The sequence below is a fragment of the Lathamus discolor genome, chromosome 6 (assembly GCF_037157495.1).
Source record: "Lathamus discolor isolate bLatDis1 chromosome 6, bLatDis1.hap1, whole genome shotgun sequence".
NCBI lineage: Eukaryota > Metazoa > Chordata > Aves > Psittaciformes > Psittacidae > Lathamus > Lathamus discolor.
Window position 1 is genome coordinate 75,165,398 of NC_088889.1, and position 24,677 is coordinate 75,190,074.

General features: G+C 40.3%; 1 protein-coding gene and 1 long non-coding RNA gene across 2 annotated transcripts in view; one reads left to right on the top strand and one right to left on the bottom strand.

Moving 5' to 3' along the window:
* CPPED1 (calcineurin like phosphoesterase domain containing 1) overlaps positions 1 to 12,596 on the bottom strand; it is a 51,353-nt gene extending 38,757 nt beyond the window's left edge. Inside the window, exons 1-2 of the mRNA XM_065683784.1 lie at positions 12,448 to 12,596; positions 757 to 975 (exon numbers count right to left, since the gene is read on the bottom strand). Coding sequence (XP_065539856.1) covers positions 757 to 975; positions 12,448 to 12,511 — 283 coding nt within the window. The 5' untranslated portion in view covers positions 12,512 to 12,596. The remainder of the gene's footprint in view (positions 1 to 756; positions 976 to 12,447) is intronic.
* A 2,516-nt stretch (positions 12,597 to 15,112) lies between these two features.
* On the top strand, positions 15,113 to 21,259 carry LOC136016504 (uncharacterized). Its single transcript, XR_010613613.1, has 3 exons — positions 15,113 to 15,275; positions 16,630 to 16,740; positions 21,071 to 21,259. It is a non-coding gene; the product is annotated as an uncharacterized LOC136016504 (long non-coding RNA).
* Positions 21,260 to 24,677: the final 3,418 nt, after the last annotated feature.

The following is a 24,677-nucleotide window of genomic DNA, read 5'->3' on the forward strand; positions in this document are numbered from 1 at the left end:
CTGTCAGGCACATAGCAGAGGCTGTCTGCAACTCTGCTTCTTACCAAGGCTAAGAAATGGAAAACACTGTGCTTAGATATGCTATTCAGACCACCTGCCAACTGGCAACATCGTTTTTTCTTTCACTTCCAGGAAGAGTATTTATCTTCCTAAAACAGAAACTTTTAAAGTTGTAACCATCAGACTTTGTAACCCACCTTCCTAGATGGCCTGTTGTTCTTCCTCTGACTGTACACAGACACACACCAACCTCCAAGTCCCACAGCAAGAAGACAGAATGCTAAATCTTGATTTTGCTGATTTGTAGCATTTTAAGAATAAAGTATTGAAGCAGTTGAATTTATTAGAAAGCCAGATAATTCTGAGCTTAACTCAGTTTAGGTACTTAAAAAGCCATAGCTAGTTTTATTCTTGGCACTGTTTTTCCCCAATGCCTAGAGTCCCTGTTAGTCTTCTAAAAGATATTTGTTCAGAAGAAATTACTTTGATGCATGTTCTTCAGGCTTCTATTTCAAAGAAAATTTCCTCAGGCCTATTGAAAAGAAAGCAACAAACTAACAAAAGTACACCCCTAAAGTGGATGACACAGGAAGTCAGATGAAGAAATCAACATCCCAAAAATCATGTACAAAGCCCACATTTTTCCCCAAACACCAAATCCTATGAAAGAACGTTGCGAAGTCAAGGAAATTAAATGAGCCTTGCTGCCAATCTCAAATACAGAGAAAACCCATTCTGCATTTTTAACTGCCTTACCTGGCATTCCATGGATAAGGTCTCCGCACAATACAAAGAACTTGGGTTTAGGATTTAGCCTGTTAATGACGTGCACTGCTCGCTCTGCTAATTTGATTTCTTCTCCCCATTCATCATCTCCATTGTTAGTGTCTCCAACTGCCCAAGCTTTTATCAGTCCAAACTGAGGATCTGCTCCTTGGATGAAGTAGAAGGGCCCTTTCCATTGGCACTCATCATCTAAGAAGACAAAAGGAGAAGAAAACAGAAAAAAAAAAAAAAGGCAGTTAAGCACTACAGAAACTCAAAGAGATTGCAAGTTTCCATGCACCATTAAATCTGCTCTTCACCTATGTAAGCTGAGGCTGCTTTAATGAAGGTATAGAATTCTGGTGTCATTCATAAAGGACAAATATAAAGGCAGAAGTACAAGATATTTCTCTAATGGGTAGCTGCAATAAATGAAAGTATATTAATCTAATTAGATTACATGGTAATTACAGACTGATTAAAGGAAAAGCATGCGAAGAATTCGGCAAATAGTGCTGGAAATTACAAGACTACAACATAGCACAAGTGTGTATCATTAGACTTTAGCTGATTCTTTTAAGACTCCTATTATTGCTTCTTTAATTAACAAGTTAAAACATACAGAAAACATTTCATGTTTTATAATTCCAGGAGACTTGTCCATAATTATTAAGGAGTCAAATTCTTTTTGTTCTTATATTTTTAGAGAGAAGCTGGATGTAGCACATTATTAGGAATTAGAACTGAAGCCACTCAAATGGACCAAGGACAGCAAACACAAAATCGAGCAACACCAGAATTAGCATCAACCATAAAAATCCTAATTTAGAAGTGCCACAATAGCTCCAAGACGTATGATAAGAAAGTGAGAACTCAGGAACAAACTTCCACTGGTAGAGTCAGTGCAGAAAGAATTTGTACTGCTGCAAAGGAAGTGTGATACTTACGAACAGAAGCACGTTAAGAAAAACGTATCTCAAGACATGGCAAATAAAGCAACAGTTGGCTACAAATTATAACCATACACCGCCATCCTGTTTCCTAGACTTAGGTCTCAAGTTGGAATTAAAGTACAAACATGAGTACACTGTGGTTTCTCCAGCTGCCTAAATGCATTTATTTGCAACCAGTTTTGACTGCTGTATTTGGCTTAATACATTTGGCGTTACTGGTTTTTTTTTTAAAAACCCAGCATTTAAACTGTTAAAAACTCACTAAGTGCATCAGTCTATAGCTGAGTCTAAAAAAGTGATATAGGAAATTATTTCAAATTAGAACATAATCCATAAATATACTCACATATTATGTCAGTCTGGCCTCAAATACAGTTTGAGGCAAAACTAATCTTCCAATAACAGTGCATAAGCAAGTATATGTCCAGCACATGGATTTACTTGTGCTTTTCTTTTGAGTGATCTATAACTGGAATTTATTTTGCAAGAAGGGGGGGCGTATTTCTTTCAAGGAAAGTTACATGTCATAATTTGTCTCTTGCACCATGATATGGACAGACTGGGTGAAGGAGAAGGAATGTGGACAATCCCTGGATGCTGCTTGTAATTGTCATCTGTTGCTATGGCATCAGATCATTTTGCCAAATGTAAGCTTCTACATTTGAGCTAAGCTAACATTGAATTTCTGAACAAAATTATTTATAATCTGTTAACACTGTTAATTTATACCAGCATTGCCTCAATCTAAATAATTATCATGCATTTTATAGATAGAAACTTTTAGCCATTCATTAGCTTTTAATTCTGAAATGAAATTAACATTTCCAATTACATAACTTACTTAGAAAAGTTAAATGATCCATCTCTCCAGGAGTTTGCAATAGAAGCCTTATGGAACCAGCTGAATAACACAGAGTAATTTAGGGTTTTATTTTATGCCTTGCATGGCAAAACCCGACTGCCATAAAAACCAGCTTACATGTTGCATTAAAGGCACTGCTTGTGCAGAGAAATCAACTTAGTTTTTGTAAGTGGAAAGCTACAGAAAAAAGAGATCAGTAAAGAAAGCTTGCATCTGAAAGCCTTTGTGACCTATACAAAATCAAACTGAAAAAAGGGGAAGTCTAAAACAGGAATTTGAAGGCCTGGCACAATCCTCACACTCATTAAATGGAAAAAAAGCTCAAATCCGTGAACAAAATGGCATCTGTCCCTTTCTCAGCAACCCAGCAGACAGTATTGATAACCAATGTTGAGCAAAATCTACTTGGTTTGCATTGATTAATCTGAAGCCACTAATTTTTCAGTATTTATTTTTACAGGAACTACTTTGAAAAGACAGCTAGTCTTTGTTCTCAAAGGCTGTGTTTCAATTCTGGACATACTGTACTTCCCTTTTGAGAGCCCAAGGGATGGTGTCTGGTGGCCAAAGGCAGCAGGAGGGCCTGAAGCAGGCAGGTAGCTAGCTGTCAAGCAGGACTGGACAAGGTCCCAGGTTACGAGGAGCTTCATATGTAATGCTTGACTAGACAGAAGTCTGGCCAGAAGACAATGCATTGTCAGGGAGCACGCAGAGCTGAGGCAGAACAGGTTGCAGAGCCAGACTAGGGGCTGTTCTAATACATGCTTCATGGGTATTTCCCCCTGCCTTATACTCATGCCAATACAGTAGCTCTCTAGATTTTCAGTACCTGAATATTTCCAAGACTGTGCACAGATGCTCTGGTTTGAGTGGGTGAGTGATGGTCATGTGAGGCAGAGAGAGAGAGACCGATAAGATGAATTTGAAAAGAGAAGTTCAGTACACAGAATCAAGAAGTGGCAGAAGAAAGGAGAAACAGAAGATGCAGGGGTGGAGGTGAAGAAGAGTGGGGAGAAAAGGAAAGAGACAGGAGGTGAAGAGAGAAAGGAATTGAAAATGATGCAGAGGTATATGCTATATTCTCCTGTAGGAAAGCAAAAGAGAAAATGAAGAAGGCGAACCAGGGACAACATAAAAGATCCAGGAATCAGAACTACATAAGTAACATCTACTCAAAATGTTCATTTAACTAACTGGCCTTAGTCAGATAATTCAGTAACTATTATCAAGGAATTAAAAAAAATAACAGTAAGGTTAAATAAATATTTTCTACCTTTGTCTTGTTATTTGATCACTCCAACTAGAAGCCCTATTTAAAACCAAGTAAACCTAGTACTTAAACCAAATTCCACTAGCTTATCACTTATCAAGTGGTACTTACTGATTTAATTTACTACTTACTGATTTTTGTTTCCCCACAAAACAAAGGAATAAGTGGAAAAAAAATAAAATATGAACACTCGGTTTAAACTTACAGCTTAATTTTTTGTTTACCAGGAATGTGTTTCAATTACTATAAAGTACTATAAACAAAAGTGGACTATCATGAAATGGGCTGTATTGATACAACAGCAGCACTGGTGTGAATCTGCACCTGCCCTAGCTCTTAAGCCTGTTCTGTATTCAGCTCAGCTGGGAATTAACTCTTAACTGCCCTCAAGGTCTGTCTGCAGAGGATTTTACACAAGTACCTGTGCAAGCCTCCGGCTAAAGTTTACAGGGTTGCAATTAGTGCAATTTGGCTAATTTTGCTTAAAACCCCAGGAGAACGTCTGCACAAGTGCTCTTTCAACAGACCAATATGGTAAGAGGATTGCAATGTGACAAGCACCTTCCACTGCCAGCTTTTGCCTAAATCTTAGATGATTTATCAATGCATTCTGTTCAGGTAATCACCAAACACTCTTTACCCTACTCCTCTCCCTCGCCAGCTGCATTGTTAGCCCCCTGAAGCAGAATAGCTACTGTAGGCTGTGCAAATAAACCTCGTCTGCTTAAGCTGTAAGTCAGGCACCACAAAAAAACCTTTTAACCATTTGTTTGGACTTTACAGTGAATCCTAAGAGTGTTCAGTCAAATCATTCTATTGCTATGCTAGGGGAATGCCAAAGTCTAGCAGAAGGTTTATAACAAACAGCATTGGGCACAAGCGGTAGGAGGGGGAACAGCTGGTTTTGCAGTGATCATCTAGTCATAACACAGGTCCTAGATGCTACTCCAGAAGGTTTCAATTAAAAAGCACACACAGTTGCTATCTTACCTTCAAATGTAGCACACAACAGCTTTTATGGGAATGTCAAAGGCATCCTTCAGCTATTAGGTGAGCTATGTGGTTGGATTAGACAAAGTGCATGGTAGGTAAAGCAACAGAAGATTAGGATTCAATTAATAAACAATTTTTTTGCAGTGCAAACTTGAGCAGAGCTGAGAATGCCTGAAAATTGGCTCTTCAACTCTATGAGCAGAGAGGCTGCTTGAAACTCCGATTTACAACAGCAGTAAAACACAAATGCCAGACAAAAGTCAGCAGGTTTCTCAGACAACTGATGAACATATGGTTTCCATTTCTGAAGGACAAATGATATCTGTGGAGCTGCTCTACACATTAAACCACACAAAACTCCTATTCCAAATCTGTTTTGTTTCCAGGCCTCCTTAAGAGCTGCACAGCTGATCACCACAGAAGTCCAGCTTCAGAACATGTTGTTTGCCTCAGTTTCATTAGCTTCCCACTTTTTCTGCTCCCATGCATGCCAAAGTAGAGAGAGGATCAATGCAATGTATTTTTAGTAGCATAGGCTGAAAAACAGTTCCAGTGTCTAATTTTATCTAAACATTAATTCTGTGAAGGGCCAAAGTAGTCAGCAGCAATTCACAAGAGAAAACCTCAGCCATGTATTGTGATCATGTGCAAAAAGACAATTCAAGGACGTAGCTGGGTTAAGCTAAACCTCACCTTTCTAGAGGACAAAAGCTAATACCATGCCATGCCTATATTTCTTCCCCTTTTGCTTGCCTTAATTTCTTCCCTCCTTCAAAGAATCACAAACACACCTATACAAAGATTGCTCATATAAAGCACTGCAAGCTGGCCTGACAGCCACATAACACTGGTGGGATTTCAGTATTTCCCTTGTGGGATTTTTCTGAAAATACATTGGTTGTCTTTTTCCTCTGGAGTCTACAGTATTCCATGGATATAAATCAGTTATGGAAAGCTATCCCTGTCCATAGTCTCTCCATAGACACTATTGTAGCAGAGAAGAATGGACACAGACACACACCTAGTGCTTGCTCAGTATACCTTGAACAGTAATGAATACAAAAATGCCCTCATGCTCATACTGGGCTTGCCAGGGGAATTCACTTCTCTGAAAGATCAGAAAATAGCAGAAATAGGTACATGGTTCCCTGCCCGGAGCCATCTCTGCCTGCAAACCATGACTATGACTTTTTCTAAGTAACCTTGGTTTAAAAGGAACACAACCTTAGTCTTCTGAAGAGGCTACAGGCAAGAAGGAAAATGGAATCTTCTCAGTGGAGGAAGTATTTATACATCACAGATAACACAAAAGGCAAAAACGTTTTCCTTGCAATTGTTTTGCAGTTTATCTTTAAAGGTAAACTCTCAGTCCTGGAAGAGTTTGAAAAACAATGAAGGACTTGCACTAAATCCTTAATAATCCTTAATAATTACTTGTTTAATATCAAACAATATCCATTTTAGATTGGATATAAGGAGGAAATTCTTTCCTGTTAGGGTGGTGAGACACTGGAATCGGTTGCCCAGGGGGGTTGTGAGTGCTCCATCCCTGGCGGTGTTCAAGGCCAGGTTGGATGAAGCCTTGGGTGAGATGGTTTAGTGTGAGGTGTCCCTGCCCATGGCAGGGGGGTTGGAACTAGATGATCTTGAGGTCCTTTCCAACCCTAACTATTCTATGATTCAAAACCACCATCATTATTGTCTGTATGTCCATTATATTTCAATCTAATGAAATATGCATTCCTTTCAGCTACATTTTCCACGTGTACCTCAGAGACTATCAAAGATACCACTACTGGAAGGTGCAATTTTATGCAGAGGAAAAAAAACAAAACCACAAACCCTCAAAGCAGGTACCAACATACATTTTCCAGAGAGAAAATAAAACCTTTTAAAAGATTAGTTCTTGTAGAAATTAGGTGCAGTGAGCCTAGAACTAGACAGATAATACCAGCAGGAACACTGACAGAAAACAGCTTCTCAAATAACTTAGACTGTTTTGAAAAGATACACTTGTAAACTTCTTAGATAACTATCAAGGTAGCAAATGCCCCCTCAGACACAGTTTATTTGTATTGAGGCTACAGAATGCTAAACTCTAGTCATGTCTTTACGCCAGCCCCAAATTTAACATGTAAACTCATTGCAGAAACTTTACAGGCCAGGACTGTAGGTGTGAAAGGGGGTGTCTTGCATAATGACAAGGTGAAGTCACAGAAAGTTGTTCAAAACCCACACGAAAATTTGCCTAATTCATACAAGAGCTGGAGACAGCATTGGGAATGGAATATGCTAGCTGGGAAGCAGTTCTGATCACTGCTCAAAAATACTACTGTTGAAGAGCTCTAGAACAGTAATCATAATGTGCCAAGATCCTACACTCATGTGAAAGCAAGAAAAAATAAGAAATCAACTGTGGCTGTATTTAATTTCAAAGGATGGCGAATTATATGTAATTACGATGCTCTTAAAAAGTGCAAAAATCCTTGAAGGCAGCATGGAAACTATTCAAAGACACTATCTCAGAGGCTCAGACCATATGCACCACATTTACTGAGAACTTCAGAAAGACCAAAAGGAATCCAGACTGCCTAAACGACATAAACAACAGCCATAAGGACTCTAGTTAGAGGAGGGCAGCATCCTTCAGAAAGCTATGGCATCCAAATAAAGAAAATAGGAAAAGTTTTATAAACCGGAAGGTTAGATGCAAAAGTCCAAGAAGTCAAGCTAAAGAAAAAGAACTGGAAATAGCATAAATCTGAAAAATCAAAGCCATTTTTAGAGGAATTAGGAGCAGGTAGCCTGCCAGACACTCATTAAGGCTAACATATGTCAGACATACAAAATGCACCCTGGCGCAGGTATAGGCAGAGCAGAAAAACAATGTAAATTTTTGTATCCATGTTTATTGGGAAGGAACTTGTGAAGATCCAACACTAGAATTCTTCTTTACAGGCAGTGCATCAAATCTGTCTCAAGTCAAAATGCCAGTAGATGATTCAACAAATAGACATGAACAGTAACAAACCACTCAGATCAGGGGGCATCCACAGAAATTAAAAGTAAAAACCAGCTAGTCCTCTGGGGACTTACCGATTGCTTAAAACTGTCTTTGCACCAGAGAAGCAGGAAGATGGCCAGTATCACGCCTACATTTAAAAGGGTTTCCTGAGCAATCTGGTAACTACTGACTGCAAAAGTGGCATCTGTACAGGCAAATTACTGGAAACTTTACAAAAGCTGCACTTACTGATTCTTCAGAAAAGAGTAATGGTCAGCTTTCAAACAGACAAAGGAAAACCGCCCTGATACCATCCCCAAGAGGTATCAAACAGTTACCTACCTTTAGTCTTTCTAAAGGAAACCAAGCTGTCTTGAAAGACAAAAGAAAGTCCTTGCATGCATAAAAAACTGGAAAGAAAAAAGAAATGGACAAGACGCCCACCTGAATCTGTACTGGGATCTGTACAGCTCTCCAGATTCAATCCAGTCTTTCACAGCAACAGAACACTGAAGAAGTGAAACTTGCCATTCGGCCTGGTTGTGAAGAACTGGGGAGAAACTTTCTTTCACAGAGGCTATTCAAGAAGGCAGGTGAACTTCAATGCAGAGAAGTGCAGGATAGAGCACAGGGGAAAAACACCACCAATTTCATATGAACAAAAATACTTCTAGGAACTGCTACAAATAAAACTCACCTCAACATTCAGTAACGGCACAAAAGCAGAGATAGGAAAGTAATAGAGAACACAGCAAAATAAAATACACAAGAAGCAACTGTATAAACTTAAAATAATTTGCAAAAGACCAGCAAGGAAGGTGTAACAGAGGAACATAAAAACGCATGTGGAACCAAGTATGCAATGTTGGTTATCCTTCTCTTGCAGATAAAGATTTTGGAACCATCAGCTAAAACTAGCAAAAGACAGGTTCAAAGAGACACTTCTCAACCAGTTAAGCTGATGGTACTATCACTGTTAAATTCATTGAAAAAAGTGCTCTACATGCTTACATGCTTTCACAGCTTCTTTGCACAACACTGTCCCACACAACATCCTTGTCTCTAAATTGGAGAGATATCAATTTGATGGATGGACCACTCGGTGGATAAAGAACTGGCTGGACGGCCGCACACAAAGAGTTCTGGTCAATGACTCGATGTCTGGCTGGAGACCGGTAACAAGTTGTGTCCCTCAGGGATCGGTGTTGGGACCGGTCTTGTTTAACATCTTCATCGCTGACATGGACAGGGGGATTGAGTGCGCCCTCACAGGAAGTTTGCCGATGACACCAAGCTGTGTGGTCCGGTTGATATGCTGGAGGGAAGGGATGCCATCCAGAGGGACCTTGACATGCTTGTAAGGTGGGCTGATGCCAACCTTATGAAGTTCAACCACGACAAGTGCAAGGTCCTACACCTGGGTCGGAGCAATCCCAGGCACAGCTACAGGTTGGGCAAAGAAGAGATTCAGAGCAGCCCTGCAGAGAAGGACTTGGGGGTGCTGGTCGATGAGAAAATGAACATGGGCCGGCAGTGTGCGCTCGCAGCCCAGAAAGCCAACCGTATCCTGGACTGCATCAAAAGGAGCGTGACCAGCAGGTCGAAGGAGGTGATCCTGCCCCTCTACTCTGCTCTTGTGAGACCTCACCTGGAGTACTGTGTGCAGTTCTGGCGTCCTCAGTATAAAAAAGACATGGAACTTTTGGAGCAAGTCCAGAGGAGGGCTACGAGGATGATCAGGGGACTGGAGCACCTCCCGTATGAAGACAGGCTGAGGAAGTTGGGGCTGTTCAGCCTGGAGAAGAGAAGGCTGCGTGGAGACCTCAGAGCAGCCTTCCAGTACCTGAAGGGAGGCCTATAGGGATGCTGGGGAGGGTCTCTTCATCAGGGACTGTAGTGACAGGACAAGGGGTAATGGGTTAAAACTTAAACAGGGGAAGTTTAGATTGGATATAAGGAGGAAACTCTTTCCTGTTAGGGTGGTGAGGCACTGGAATCAGTTGCCCAGGGGGGTTGTGAGTGCTCCATCCCTGGCAGTGTTCAAGTCCAGGTTGGATGAAGCCTTGGGTGAGATGGTTTAGTGTGAGGTGTCCCTGCCTATGGTGGGGGGGTTGGAACTAGATGATCTTGCAGTCCTTTCCAACCCTAACTATTCTATGATTCTATGATACTGGCATACCTGGGACAAAAACCAAACAAAAAAAACCCCAAACATGGCTTCTTGGGTGGTGACAACAGAATTTACCCAAACATACGGTCCTGTTTCTTCACTAAAATACCAACACAATTAGCAGCAGCCATCTGAAGCATAACTTCACATGGATAGAAAAGAGAGAAAAAATATTTAAAAACTAAAGACAGAGCATACAAACATTTCTTACCAATGAAATAGGGTATTTATGCACTATTTTTTACTACAGTCCACTGATTACATGAATAATTTAGATCCCTAACCTTGACCTTCTGATTCACACGTCACATACCAAGAGTAGATTAAAGCAGGTTACAGGTATAACCTCCACATGTGAAAGCAGACTGAACAAATTACTATTACGGGATAAGGTGTGGGACAGTGATTTGCAGAAAGGGTAGTAAGAAAAAAAAAGGAAAACAAGCTTTCAGTAGTGACTCTCAAATTTAAAAGAAAACAGTGCCAAGCCATACCAGTGGTAATAAATGTCTTGTGCAGCTACCAGCTTAACAAAAGCACTAAAAGAGTGCGAAAACCAACAAAACACAGATAACACTTTAAACTGCAATAAACTTTGCCTCAGTTTCATCAGCCCTTAGTTCTGGGTTTGGTTTTTTTTTTACCAATCATTTAGTTCTTAGAAGGTTGTGTTGAACTTTAGCCTCTTACAAAAGAGCCAAGTAAATTATTGACAAAGATATAATTTGTGCTCCTAAAGACAGCAGTGTTCCTGAAGATAGCAGCTATACTACCGCAGCCTAAAAAGTCACAGACAAGATTAAAACCACCAATTGGTAGGAAAAGTCTTAATTAATATTTAAAGAACACCATACAAGAACACTTGAAGAGAAAGGAGCACACCTGGAAAACAGAGACCCAAATCACATTTTTTTCTTTCATGTTTAAAGCAACTTTCAAATAGTACTTTGATAAAGCTCTTGTTCAGAAATTGTTACACTGCCATCAAACACTCCTTTTGTTACAATCTCACTATACAGCTGATATAACTAGATGGCTTGTCTGCCATCTGTCCCCTCAACAAATGCTAGGCATTCTGTTCCAAATCCACCACACCATCTGCAATTAATAGGTTGCCAGAATGATTGTATACACATACTTCACATGCTCAGAGTTGGTGATTTTTCTTTATTTGGCAACAAGCAAAGGCAAATATTTCCTATGAAACTCAAGAAAATACCATTAAATTGTTGGGATTAAATAGCCTTGCCCACCTTACCAAACCAATACTAAATCAATACAATTTGTCATTTAGAAGCAAACACAAGGCCATGAAATACCTTCCATGTGTGGCAGTATGAAAAGGTTTCCTAACAGAGATAGTTATGCACTTGAAAAACCTAGACACACTACAGAACCTCTATTCTTGGGAGAACTTTATAAGCACACGAGATATATACAGACATTCAACATATTCCTCTGTTGCTCCAGCTGCAAAACAAGAACCAGTAGCCAGCAAGAGGCTGCCAGTCTTTGGCTTGGCAGAGGCCTCGATACCTTATCGACCTGGGGGGAAGACAGTCTAGAAGCACATCTCGTATGGAGCCGATTTATACTCCGGCACTACCAGCCAAAGAAGTTTACGGTGCTGTCTCTGCAGAGCCTGGAAGCGCCAGGGGAGCAACCAGCTGCTGACCTCCACCCTAAGGGAAGCTAAAGCATCTTGAAGAAACGACCATCTTACATAGTTGCATCTCTTATGGGACCTGCCTTCTATTTGAGTAACATAAACAGTGAGCAAGTTGTAACATATTAAGTGACCCCTATAGGTAGAAGCGCATGATAGTATGGGCTTGGCATCTGCAATTTCATGAGCGACGGAGATCGGGTTTAGCAGCACTGACAAGTATTTTAAAACGAATCCGGTGTTCTCTGCCGGCACCTCCATGGCAGCCGGAACCCCGGCGCTGCGGACGGTCAAGACTGCGGGGCAAAAGCTTCCACGCGCCTTTGCGCTCCAGCTACAGTGCCGACAAACTTGGCCAGGTCCGGGCGCGCCACGCACAGCAGGAGGAGAGTAGGGGAGGGACAAGCGGGAGCAGGCTGCCGCAGCTCCGCGCTCAACCGAGACCCCGCCGCCCGGCAGCAGCACGCCTACTGCCGGCTGCTCTCCCTAGCAGGGGGATCCCCATCACGGGCTCGGTGGAGCTGGCAGACGGCTCAGGGCCCTGCCACGGTTCCCCCAGGTGTAGGGAGGTGCATGCTGTCCCACACCTCCCGCTCCTCGGCAGTAACCCTCCCCCAGCGGCCGCCGGGGAAAGCCGCAGGCCTCCCTTCCGCACGCCCCTCCCGCTCGATTGCGCTGCGAGGAACAGCGCCCGCCGGCACTGCAGCCCTACGCTGAGGTTCCGCCCGGCTCTCCCCCCTCGGCGCGGGCACCGAGGTGCGTACCTTGGCGGAAGGCGGTCAGGGTCCTGCCCTGGGCTCTCACAAACACGTCCCGCTCCGCCGCCATCGCTCCCGCCCTCTGCCGAGAGCCGCCGCACGGCCCCGGGCCGCCGAGGGGGCGGCACAGCGTCCGCCGGGGGCGGTGCCTGTATTCGGGCAGGAAAAGCCCCGCTGAGGCCCCGGAGTGGGCAGAAGCAGGTGGCGTGGGCCGGCGGTACCGCTGAGCGTGGCCGGGCAGCTGTGGGGTGGGGGGCGGAGGGGAGAGTCCGCCCGGCACCGCCGTGTGCCCGGGGCGGCGGGGCGACGTGATGGCCGCAGTGCGGCCGGTGGTGAGCGCTTTGGAGTGCGGAGAGTGCCCCGAGGCGCGCTGGTTTTGCGTGAGTAATGATAGAAAACAGGAATAGATTTCCTTCGTTTTCAACTTTTTCCTTAAGCTGTGAACTGATGTAAACAGTGTAATCTAAAAGCACTGCAGCCTTTCTCTGTACCTGGAAGGGATCATAGAATCATAAAGTCAACAAGGTCAGAAAAGATCTTTAACCTTCACTTCAGGACTGCCAAGTCCAAAAGGGATGTTCTCCAGGGCAGATTTCCCTTTAGTGTTAACTGCACCCACAAAGTTAGACATCACCACCAACTGCTCCTTGAAGGAGAACAACAAAAAAGCTATCTGAAGGAGGTGCAGGCAGTGTCCTTGTCCCACCACCTGCTGCCACTAATTCCAGCCCAGCACCTCTTGCTGGGCCCTGTGTTGCCCGTGGTTGTGGGGAACGTGGTGGGCAGCTACCCAGCCCACTCAACTTCCATTACTCTCACCAGGCCGCACAGTCATAGAATCATAGGATGGTTTGGGTTAAAATGGACCTTAAGATCATCCAGTTCCAGCTCCCTGCCACAGGCAGGGACATCTCAAACTAGACCATGTTGCCCAAGGTTCTGTCCAACCTGGCCTTGAACACTGCCAGGGATGGGGCAGCCACAGCTTCTCTGGGCAACCTGTGCCAGCACCTCACCACCCTCACAGGGAAGAACTTCTTAAGATCTAACCTGAATCTACCCTGTTTAGATTTTAACCCACTGCCCCTTGTCCTGTCACTACGGTCCCTGATCAGTAGTTACAGATTACTACGGTAATTACAGTCCCTGACACTCAGGTAATAACTAGATGGATAACGCTCGCAATGTTTTCTTAATCTTTTCTGGACTGGAGTCTCTTTTTGACCTAGTCAAAAAGGTTGTCATGGTTTAAGCCCAGTTGGCAATTCAGCCGTGCAGCCCTCGCTTACTTCCCCCCCCACTTCCTTCCCCCGCTCCCAGAGGGATGGGGAGGAGAATCGAAAGAATGTAACTCCCATGGGTTGAGATAAGAACAGTCCAGTAACTAAGGTATAACACAAATCACTGCTGCTACCACCAATAATAATAATGATAAGGGAAGTAACAAAGGAAGAGAATACAACCACTCACCACCCGCCAACTGATACCCAGCCTGACCCAAGCAGTGATCTAGCCCTTCCAGGTAACTGCCCCCAGTTCTGCATCCTGGGCATGAAGTGCTGTGGTATGGAATATCTCTGGCTAGTTTGGGTCAGGTGTCCTGTTTCTGCTTCCTCCCATCTTCCCCTTCTCCCTGGCAGAACATGTGACTCAAAGTCCTTGGTCAGAGTAAACATGACTTATCAACAACTAAAACCATTGGTGTTATCAGTGCTGTTCCCAGGCTGAAAGTCAAAACCACAGCACTGCACCAGCTACTAAGAAGGAGAAAAATTACTGCTACTGCTGAACTCAGGACACCTAGCAATGCAAGAAAGTAATAGGGTTGTGATTTCCCAGTCAAACAGCAAGGACCCTATTGTTCTGCACTGCATGCAGTGTTCCAGTGCCTCTTTGTTCATCTTGTGAACTCCATGGTGAAGCACTAGATAAGGTTCCTATCGTCAACTAAAATACATTTCTATGGCTGGATTACTTTTCTGTCTGTAAAAGGGGGTATTTTTATCCACAGATGAAAACAGGTTCATTCCTTCTTGGAAACTGCCATCATTAAATGGAAAGAGCTAAAGAAAATCTTTTTTTATTGGGTAGTTTTTGTCAATTCCTTTCTTTATAAGGCAGAATTTGGTACATTAAGGAAATAAATACTAAGGTACATTTTTGATTCTTGGGTTCAGCCTATTTAAATATGCTAACACCATCATATGAATATGTGATGAAGGTCTAATGCTGGAGCCACTCATGCTAATATCAGAGCAATTGGCTGATCCAAAGAGCTTTCTGATCTTTTGTGTTTCCTTTCCATTTTCTTCTTATTTGCTTAATAGGGCTGAGCAGTCCTATACCAGAATGTATTGTTGTTGCAAGACTTCGGCTAAACTTGGGATGAATTTTGCAAGTGAAATGCCATCAAGAACAGGCCAAAATGTGTAATGAGATCATTACTGTCTTAGCAAGACAGCATACTGTAGTTTTATAACACAATGACATCAGATTGTGATCAGCACAGCAAATAACCTTTACAATTTGTGATGTATTGGTAAAGGCAACCATTTTTAAGTTATGCATGTCTGAAAGACTGAATCAGACCTGGCAGAGATGTGGATTTTAAGATCTTCTAGATTTATCTAAGTCTCACAGCTCTTTTTTCTAGGCATGTATAGGGAGCTCTTTTCTACAAAATTCTGTTGTCAGTGCTGTGTTTGATCATTTTGCAGGATGGGTCATGGAGAAGCCTCAGGATGCTTGGCTCCTTCTAGGTGATGAGTACAGTGAGTATGCAGCATGCCTTTGTTGCCTCCTCTTCAAATGGAATTCTCTGATACTGCATCAGTGTGAGTATTGTCTACTGTAATGAGGATGCCATGAGAAATTTCCATTTTGTAGTTAAAACACATTTTCTTGTGATTTTGCAGCCTGAGTGCAAAGTGTTTTCATCTGCAGAAATAAAGGAACAGTTGATACAAACATGAGAACTGAGGATGGGGACTGTGTGTGCAGGAGGGGCATTTCTGCTCTCTCCTGATTCCTTTACTCTGCCAAATTTAAAGTATGCATTTTTGAAGCCAAGATCATGGACCGAATGCTATACAGCTAAACCCATTTTACTATGACTAAATTGTTTGAAGTTACTACTGATTATAGAATTATAGATTTTCAGTAACTTAGTCCAGATAAGGCCTAGATAAAGCAGCACAATTTTGTCATAGGACTTGACTTGTTATACGAAGTGTCATGAATATGACACTGAATAAATAATTTACAGTACTACGTGTCTGGTCTTATTTATAGGGTATAAATTGAGAATAATTCTACTAATCGTAAAAAGTGATTCTACTAATCACTTTTTAAAAATCATTAATGTAAAAAAGTGATTATGAGCATACAGAGGACAATATACCATTCTGGAAGAGCATGCAGTATATTCAAAATAAGATAGATGAAAAGTGAGAAATGGAGGCATTTCTTAGTAATGACTGTGATTAGAATAGTGCAGATCTGAGGAGTCCAGATCTTCTAAGACTTATTCTAGTAAGCGTTAAGATCATGCTGACAATCCTTGCAGTTCTTAAGAACTTGGACATTCCGAAAAATCCAGTAGCATACACTCTATTTCTTACTGCGGTTTAAAGTATGATCTGCACTCTGAGAGACCTAGATAAAAGAAGTAAATCATTCTAAAATGTTACTGCCTCTGATGAGCAATTTGTATAAAAATCAAACCAGTCAAAGCAGTGGTTAAAGGAGGGAATCGTTTCTCTATTGTCAGTAAATGACAAGAAGACAACAAATTGCAAAAGAAGGAATACAAAAGGTGAATAGGACATAACAGGGTTGGTCTAGCCACTGCAATTAAAAGTACAAAGCACAGACAGATACAATGATTTGAAAGTAAACCACTGTAGTCTTACATGTAGAATAGAATGACTATCTGCCCATCTGGAATTCAGGGAATCTGATGAAGACCGGAGGTGTAAACAACACACAATTATCAACACGTGTTTTCAGTGCATGCTGGTATATAAGTCCTTGGGGGATAAGTTAGAGAAAATAATGGGAACTAATAAAACTAGGTGATACAAAAAGGATTGCATCCTTGTATTTGTTTAGAGACAATATAGACTTATGCTGAAAATAAATAATGCATACAATGTATCAAGTCTGATTTCTATTAATCTCTTATTCCAGCCCCCATAAATCCTGTAAAAAGATGGCATTTCAAGCAGATGCAGCATTTTGGAAGGTTTGGCATATGATACCTCTCCTATTCTCCCCTGAACAGCTAATGAACAAAAATTAGTAAGTTTTGAAACATTGCAGTAGTACCTCATCCTAGCCCACTCTATCTCCCAGTGCTGAGAGTAAAAGACTCCAGGATGAATATGCCAGCATAAATAAACATTACAAAATCTCATAAAATTTATGCTCCTTTGACATCCTATACAAACATAAATGAACTACTACACTAAAGAGTGCTTATAAATGTTAAAAAGGTCCTGTTAATATTTGGCCTTGATACCAAATGGCTTTTTATTTTCAAAAGGCCCACAAAACAGTATAATGAATATTAAAAAGATTGTTTGACCAGCACCAATATTTTGTTGCTAGGAAGAGAACAATGATGACATTGATTATTTCCAAAGTTAAGGATCCACAATGTAATTGATTTTTATCTGACTCATTTAGTGTGGGCAGACTCCATTTGTTCAAGAAACCTGTAATATATTCCTTGAATCACTGTAACTACGAGAGATATAAAAGTTGATGTAATGAGTTAAACACACTATTTAACTCAATTTGTTTTGCACACTGAATTCCCAGTTCTGACACAGATACAGGTTCTATCTAGATCTACGGTCATTTTTGTAAGATGTCTCACTCATTTTGTGTGCTGCCAAGTAGTCAAGAGTTCTACTTTATTCAAGTGCCTCTGATTTTGGATTTCCCTATTCTGAGCTTTCATTTTCAGGTACACTGAGCATTTGCACCTTTCATTGAGTAATTGAGAACTAGGCTGTCAGCAGATTCAAAAGTCATAACCAGTAATGACTCCAGTGAATGACAGAGCTAGACTAGAAGCAATTGTTTGCTCTAGTGCATATTTTTGACACATTAGGTTTTTACTTCTGAAGAGCCATGGGTGTTTGGGTCATGAGTTTGTATTGAAACAGACAGAGAAAAAATGCATAGGAGTTCAGCAGAACTAGAACTAGGTGAAGGAAACCAAGGCTTTAATGGAGGTACTTGCTTCCAAAGTTATGTAGAAAAATTGTGACAGACTGCCACCTCATCCTGATCTAAGAACTTTCTGACTTAAATGTTCTCCAGAATTATTCTAGTCAGAATTGGACAGCATTTACCTACTACCTAAATTTTATGATTCCTGCTGCTCATCAAGCTCATAAAGACCTGTCCAGTCACAAATGGAAGGGAATTAGGGATACAAATAGATCTGAAGAAACTACTCAGTGTATATACGCACACACATATATGTGTGTGTGTGTTTTTAGAGTACTATGGCTTTCAGGTATATACTATTTGACTCGGTCTAAGAAAAAATCTAGATTTAAGAGCTTTTAATCCACATCCAGATCTAAAATTTGGACTTTTTGGACTTTTATTATTTTAAAACAGATTTTCCATTAATGCACAAACAAAAGCAGCAGTCTGGCAGAAGAAGCAGTATTTAGTTTATGCATCTGTATGCATGACTCCCAGATTCCTTTCTCCTTCTTTGCTGATAAATGACATTTTATTAGAAAAAAATAAAAACCCAGATGATCATTAACCACAGTTGCTATTTCTGCCAAAAAAATCAAAGAAGCAGCAATCCTTCAAGTATTAAAATTCAATAAACAGTCAGAGCACTTAGATGTTTTTTCAACTAAGCATACAACAAGGACATTCTTGTTTTAGTGTTACATTGGTTAACTCAAAATGCATTGCAAACGCACTGGGCAGATCTTTTTGTTTCCTTGCTCAAAGCAGAAAATTATTTTTCAGACTAGAAAAACCTCACTTTTATATGCGAACAATTAAAAATAAAAAATATTATATTTCCTTTTTCTTCCTTTCTTGTATAAAGAGAATTCATCTCTTATTCATAAAAAGGGGAATATTTCTTTGGTCACCTAAATTTTAGCAGGCAGGCTCTTTGTAGCTCACTTGTTTAACCAACTGTATTTTTGAGAAGCACATGTATGCCACCATTCTGACAGGCTATAACAAACTGGACATAAAGAAACAACCACATCAGATTACTCTGAGAACAAAAAAAAAAAAAAGAAAAAGTAATTACAAAAAACTGTGAAAGAGGAGCCACTGTCATACCACTTTGCAGAGTTGTAGCTTCTAGTACAGTGTGAGGTTTGACACCACAGAACTGTCCTCTATATGTAAGTGGAAACTGTAGGTGTACATCAATCAGGCAAGTAAACCCTCTTGTTGATTGGCCTTCGTGGGTCACAGACTACCACTGCTCTCCCCTCAAACTACAGCCTTACCAATAGATTGCATCAGAATCTTTGCTGCCTTGGAGAATGATTTACATCCCCTAAAACCTTCACAGAATTCTTATGCACGTTAGTAGTCACTTATGTTGTGTACCAGGTTTTGCATGTGAAATAGATGTTAAAATTCATTTTATCATCTGTGATGTCACTAATAGAGCAGTCACTGAACCTCCTGAAAAGGATGACTATGAAGGATGCATCTATTTTGCCATAGATTTCTGTAAACGAAAATGTTTTTCAGTAATTAAAGCTGGAGATGAACAAAGAAAGTACTCTGGGAAAAGCACAGATTAATTTAAGCATAAATGACCCATTTAAGGTGTTTTTTTTCACTCAAGTAATGACTGAAGAAAATGAGTTCAGAGACTGATGAAGGATGCTGAATAGGTAATTATTGCTATTACAGACCTCTTAGTTTAATTCGTAGGAAATATGATTTGAAAATTAAATAGCACTTGATTTTTTTTATGTGTCAGTGTGGACTCTTTTTCAGCTGTGTCTAGCACTTTGTTTCTCAGAATTTCAAGGACCTTTCCTTTTCCATTTATTAGATAACCAGAAAGATCCATTTTCCAACACTATTATCTCAGCAATAATTACATTTTCCGCTTCTCTCAGGTTCCTGGTCTAAAGACCTGTAGGTGTTTAATTGGGCTTGGGTAAAAAGAGATGAAGACCAAATGTGGACAAAGGTGGAGGTACACATAGGCTGATTTATGAGTGAAGACATAATATGCACCACAAAGCTTCTACTTTCAAAATTAATAATAGATGAGAACAGGACTGCATGCCCTACAAGGTGAAAGTCTGGCCTTTCACTTCAACTCTTCTTCTCAACTGTGTTTACAATTTTTTTTTTTTGGGGGGGGGGGGGTTGTCCCAGCTGTATTTATTCATAACAACTAAGTCAATAACAGCAAACTTTTGTATATTTCCATAGTGGGGGTCTTTTAATTTCCTAGCTCTAATCTCTGTTACAAATGTAACAGAGTCCATTGTGCAAATACAAAAAACAGACTAAGCAGGCTTCAGTTGACAATAAAAATGTGGCTTTCCCACTCTTTGAATTTCTTCTGCTTTTAAAACAGTGGAGAATAAAATGCTTGGTCTTTACTGATACATCCTTACATTTGTGGAAGGATGATGCTAAAGATGTGGAAGCATCATGCTAAAGATGAATGTACAGCAGGCAAATTAAATAAATTCACCAAAGTGCCTCTTCCCCAGATTACTTGGAAGCAGTAAAGATAATTTCGATGTTTGCCAGTTGGTTGCAGGCATATGCAGTCGAGAATACGTAGAAGCTACATGTTTGGTACAACAGTAGGCTAAGATTGAGAAGAGTGTTACATTCAATACTTAGCAAATTTACCAGTGACCTTACAAACTGAACTGCTCCATCCATTTTTGTTTGTATATCAGGTAAAACTAAGACCCTACGACTATGACCTAGTCAGGCTTGTTCAACAAGCGTGGTAGAGTCACTGAATGCAGTTGTTCAAGAGTTGGTCTGAGAGTGAGAAAATCACATAATGCCAGTCCAAAGAAGTAGAGAGACTGAAACCATTTGTGTGTAAGTTTGCACTCAATAAGCAGAGATGTAACAAACCATGTTTAAGCACGGCATGTTGATGACACCCATTTAACAAAAGACAGTCTGGCTACAAACCTACAATCTTGAACTTATGCAGTGGCCTTACTTTATTGACTAAGCTACTGGAATGAATGATGAAACAGGAGCATCCTAAAAATAGTGAAGCACGATTAACATTTCTGTTGAACACAGTGGGATGGATTCATCAACCGTAACAATTTTTTGAATAATTAACTTACTGAATTTTTCATTAAAAAAGCACAACATTCATACAGTGTAGTTATTACAGTGTGAAACACGTTTGAATTAGAACAAGATAACTTTGTCATTGGGTACAGAAATGGGAAATGGGAAATGTTCTCCTCCCCAGGTTCTAGGAATTATGTACCTAACATTCTTTTGCAGCACACTGTACAAGCTACTATTAATAATATATCTATAGCTGAACATAAGGTATGGAGGGAGTGTTTAAAATGTTTAATTATTCAAATGAAGGAATTAATTGACTGTGCCTTTTTTGCAGTTCAACAATATTTCTAAACACTAGAAGTGGTCAACATGCCAGAAAAAATGTAAGTGCCTAGGAGGAGGTAAAAACTAAAATAAGTGGAAATTGAAAACTTTCCTGATGACTGAAGCTATGGTATACACACTGTATATGCTGTCTTCCTGAGTTGCAATCATAAATCAAATCCATTATAAATTCCTATGTATTTGGGCTCCTGAATGGAAAGAAATCAGATTAAAAATATGAGTTTATAATTCCTACAGAGCATTGACTGGTGGTGTTTGTATAATAACAACCTAGCCACGGCTCTCACAAAGATGGCAAGACACCAGTTAGTGTTGGTATTTACCAATAATCTTTAACATAACAAAAAATAAGTTTATTTTTACTCTCTTTTAATTAAGTCTTTACCACCTGCAAATTCACAGTAAGATGAATGGTAATACATGTGTCTCTTCTCTATAGTAAGGAGACCTTCAAAGGATGTCTCCTTACTCCTGTTTCCTGATGAGTTTCATAACTCTAAATGTTTTCAGAGGATGTAGTGACTTTCCGAGTTGCAGATGCCATACGAATTATATTGGACTCCAGTGAAAATCTTGAAGAAAGGCCTTGAATGTGAACAAGTAATCACTGATTGGAGAGCCAGTGGAGTATATCTAGTGTTGGTGTATTACTCACACTTGTGAAGAGCAAAGAGAAGTCCAAATGATTCACATTTAGGCTTTCTGTGACAACTGTAAACAAAATGATACTCTGTTCACCAAAGAACCTCCTTCCTTTTTCTGCCCTTCCTCCTATTAAACTGAAGTAGCTTCTCCATCTCTTATTAGTGGTTTCTGTTAAGTAAACAAACAAAAAACAACAGAAGGAAACCAAGGACAAGTTCTTCTTATGCTGAGAAGACGAAAGTAGAATGCAGAGTCCAGATTCTTGAATTGATTAGGAAGAGACATCTGCTTGTTATCTTCTGCTAGCTATTTAACCTCCGTAGAAGAGCACTGGGTGAGACAAACTTCTCTCATCAGCACTTCTTTGTTGGTTGTCATGTTTTCCACTCAGCATGGAGACTTCTAGGTTCATCCTTCTGAGGCATCTGTCTATGTGTGCTATAGAGAGAACTGAAGTATCTGAGACAGAAGCATTTGAGATTCTTCTTCAGAAGACAGGCATTATGGGAAAATGGTTTAAAGTCAGGTATGTGGAGCAAAGTAAATAGCTTTGGGGAAAAGAAACTTATCTATGTATACAATATCTAGAATCATAGAATTGTTTAGGTTGGAAAATACCTTTAAGATTATTGAGCCCAATGGGTACTGAACCAGCACTTGTTCAGTTCATCACCAAGTGCCACATCCATGTATTTTAAGTACCTCCAGCGTTGGTGACTCCACCACTGCCCTCAGCAGCCTGTTCCAGTCTTCAACAACCCTGTCAGTGAAGAAATTGTTGCTAAAATCCAATCTAAATATCCCCTGGCATTACTTGAGGCCATTTTCTCTTGTCCTATTGCCTGTTACTTGAGAGAAGAGACCAGCTCCCACCTCGCTATGATCTCTTCTCAGGCAGTTGTAGAGAGTAAGAAGGTCTCCCCTCAGCCTCTCTTTCTCCAGGCTAAACCCTCCCAGGTCCCTCAGCCTGCCCTCATCATACTTGTGCTCCAAACCCTTCACCAGCTTCACTGCCCTTTTCTGGACATGCTCCAGCTCCTCAATGTCTTTCTTACAGTGAGTGGCCCAACAAATATGTATATAATATATAAAAAGTGTGATTGATGAATCTGATTCAGTGGGTGAAGATCTTGACGTACTCTGCCTATTTGACATACAAAATGTGATGTAGTACTGTATCCATTGCTGCACTTCACTAATATTTACTTCAGTATAGGACTAATCTCTTTTATTTGTGATTCCAAAATGACACTACCTTTTTAGGTTCATCAGTTCTCAAGCAATTCTAATCTAGTCTCACCTGCCACCATACTGTATAATTATTTCTGTATTAAAGAAAGTATTAAAGAAATTTGAATTAGTGCGAATTTGCTAGTGCTGAACTTTTGGCAAAATAGTATTCATTATTATACTTCCAAGCATACCTAGATGGAGATCATCACATTCCCTGCTGGAACTGATGGGAAAGCAACTATTCTGTTTGTCTCTCTAGAAATCTTTAGGGCTAATTTGGCTGAAGGGAAGGTCAAACTTCACTGGAAACCAGGTTAATTTACAGATTTATTTTTAGCCAAGCTATAGTCAAAGTTTAAATATTGTTAAGTATAAAATGTATAACTGGATAAACACATTATTTATGCAAGTCAGCATAAATCTGGAGGAATCTCCAGAGAATCAGCATGAAGACTGTGCATAACTTTTGTCTGCCCTATTTTTGAGAATTTATTTGGGACTGTGTAAGGCTAAATTTCTTAGTGCAGGTTTTGTATGCCAGTATTGCTAAACTGTAGTAGGGATCCTCCCACTGTGCATTTAAAGCACTGAGAGATCTGTATGTGGTCTGTTCATGCATTTGATATGCTACAATACTTGAAGTCCATCTACTGTAAATAAGGATGGGAAGCTTGTTTGGGAACAGGCTGGGAAGCCCTGACCTGAAGAAGCATCTGTTACCTTGCATCAGCCAGAAATAATGATAACATAAACAGACTGGTACTAAAATTTCCAGTCTTTCCTCTTGGACTCCAAAGCCAGAAGCAATCTGTGTAGTTCTGATGTTGCACTCTATTGTTCCCCTTCAGCTCCTCACTGGGCAAACAGGTTCCCTTTGTCGTAATGACAGATTTAAGGGTGACAAATTTGACTGTTTTTTTACTACCAACAAACAGAGAATACTTGATTTTAAGGCTTCTGCCAGGTTTGCTTAATTGGACTCTTTGGATGAAATAAGCTAGCAAAAGGCCATGCTAATAGTCTCAGAGCTCTAATTTTCACATTTTAGCACTAATTTGCTTCTGGATAAACTTTGGTTAATATATTTCTGCAACTCAGGCAAACAAAGAGTGAAATCCACCCTGCTGAAAAGAGCCCTGGCCATTGGAATTTTATCTACTAGTATTGTCCCAGTATTTACTAATTCATGCAGCTTTTGAAGTATAGTTGGTTGGGAAGCATCTATATATGTACAAAGATCACAGAATCATAGAATAGTAAAAGATGAAGTATTTCAGTAGCTAAAATCTGTTTAAAAATAATTTCTCAATGAAAAATATTTTACACTTGACTGCTAATATACTGAATAACAGATTTTTAAACCTTGGAGGTGGGCATCTGGTTTTCTCGCAACAGCAGTTCTTCCACTTACTCCTGAGAATACCTTCTTCTGCTTCTGCAGGTGAAAGATTAGCACCTTGTTCATACCCACTCAGACTTTGATAATGATGCTGCCAGCAAGGACACAAAGTAGTGTAAAATGAAATGGCGTTCTTGTACAATGCAGCTGTTAAGAATCTGGCAATTGAAAATAGCAGTGCTTACTACTTAAAACTTAGAGTTGAGTAAATATCTTGAGAAAGGGTTTGTGAACCTATGAGATTGTTATTATTTTTCACACTTATCCTTTCTTGAAGAAAAAAAGAATTCTAATATTTTGGGGGCTCTTAGGTAGTGTA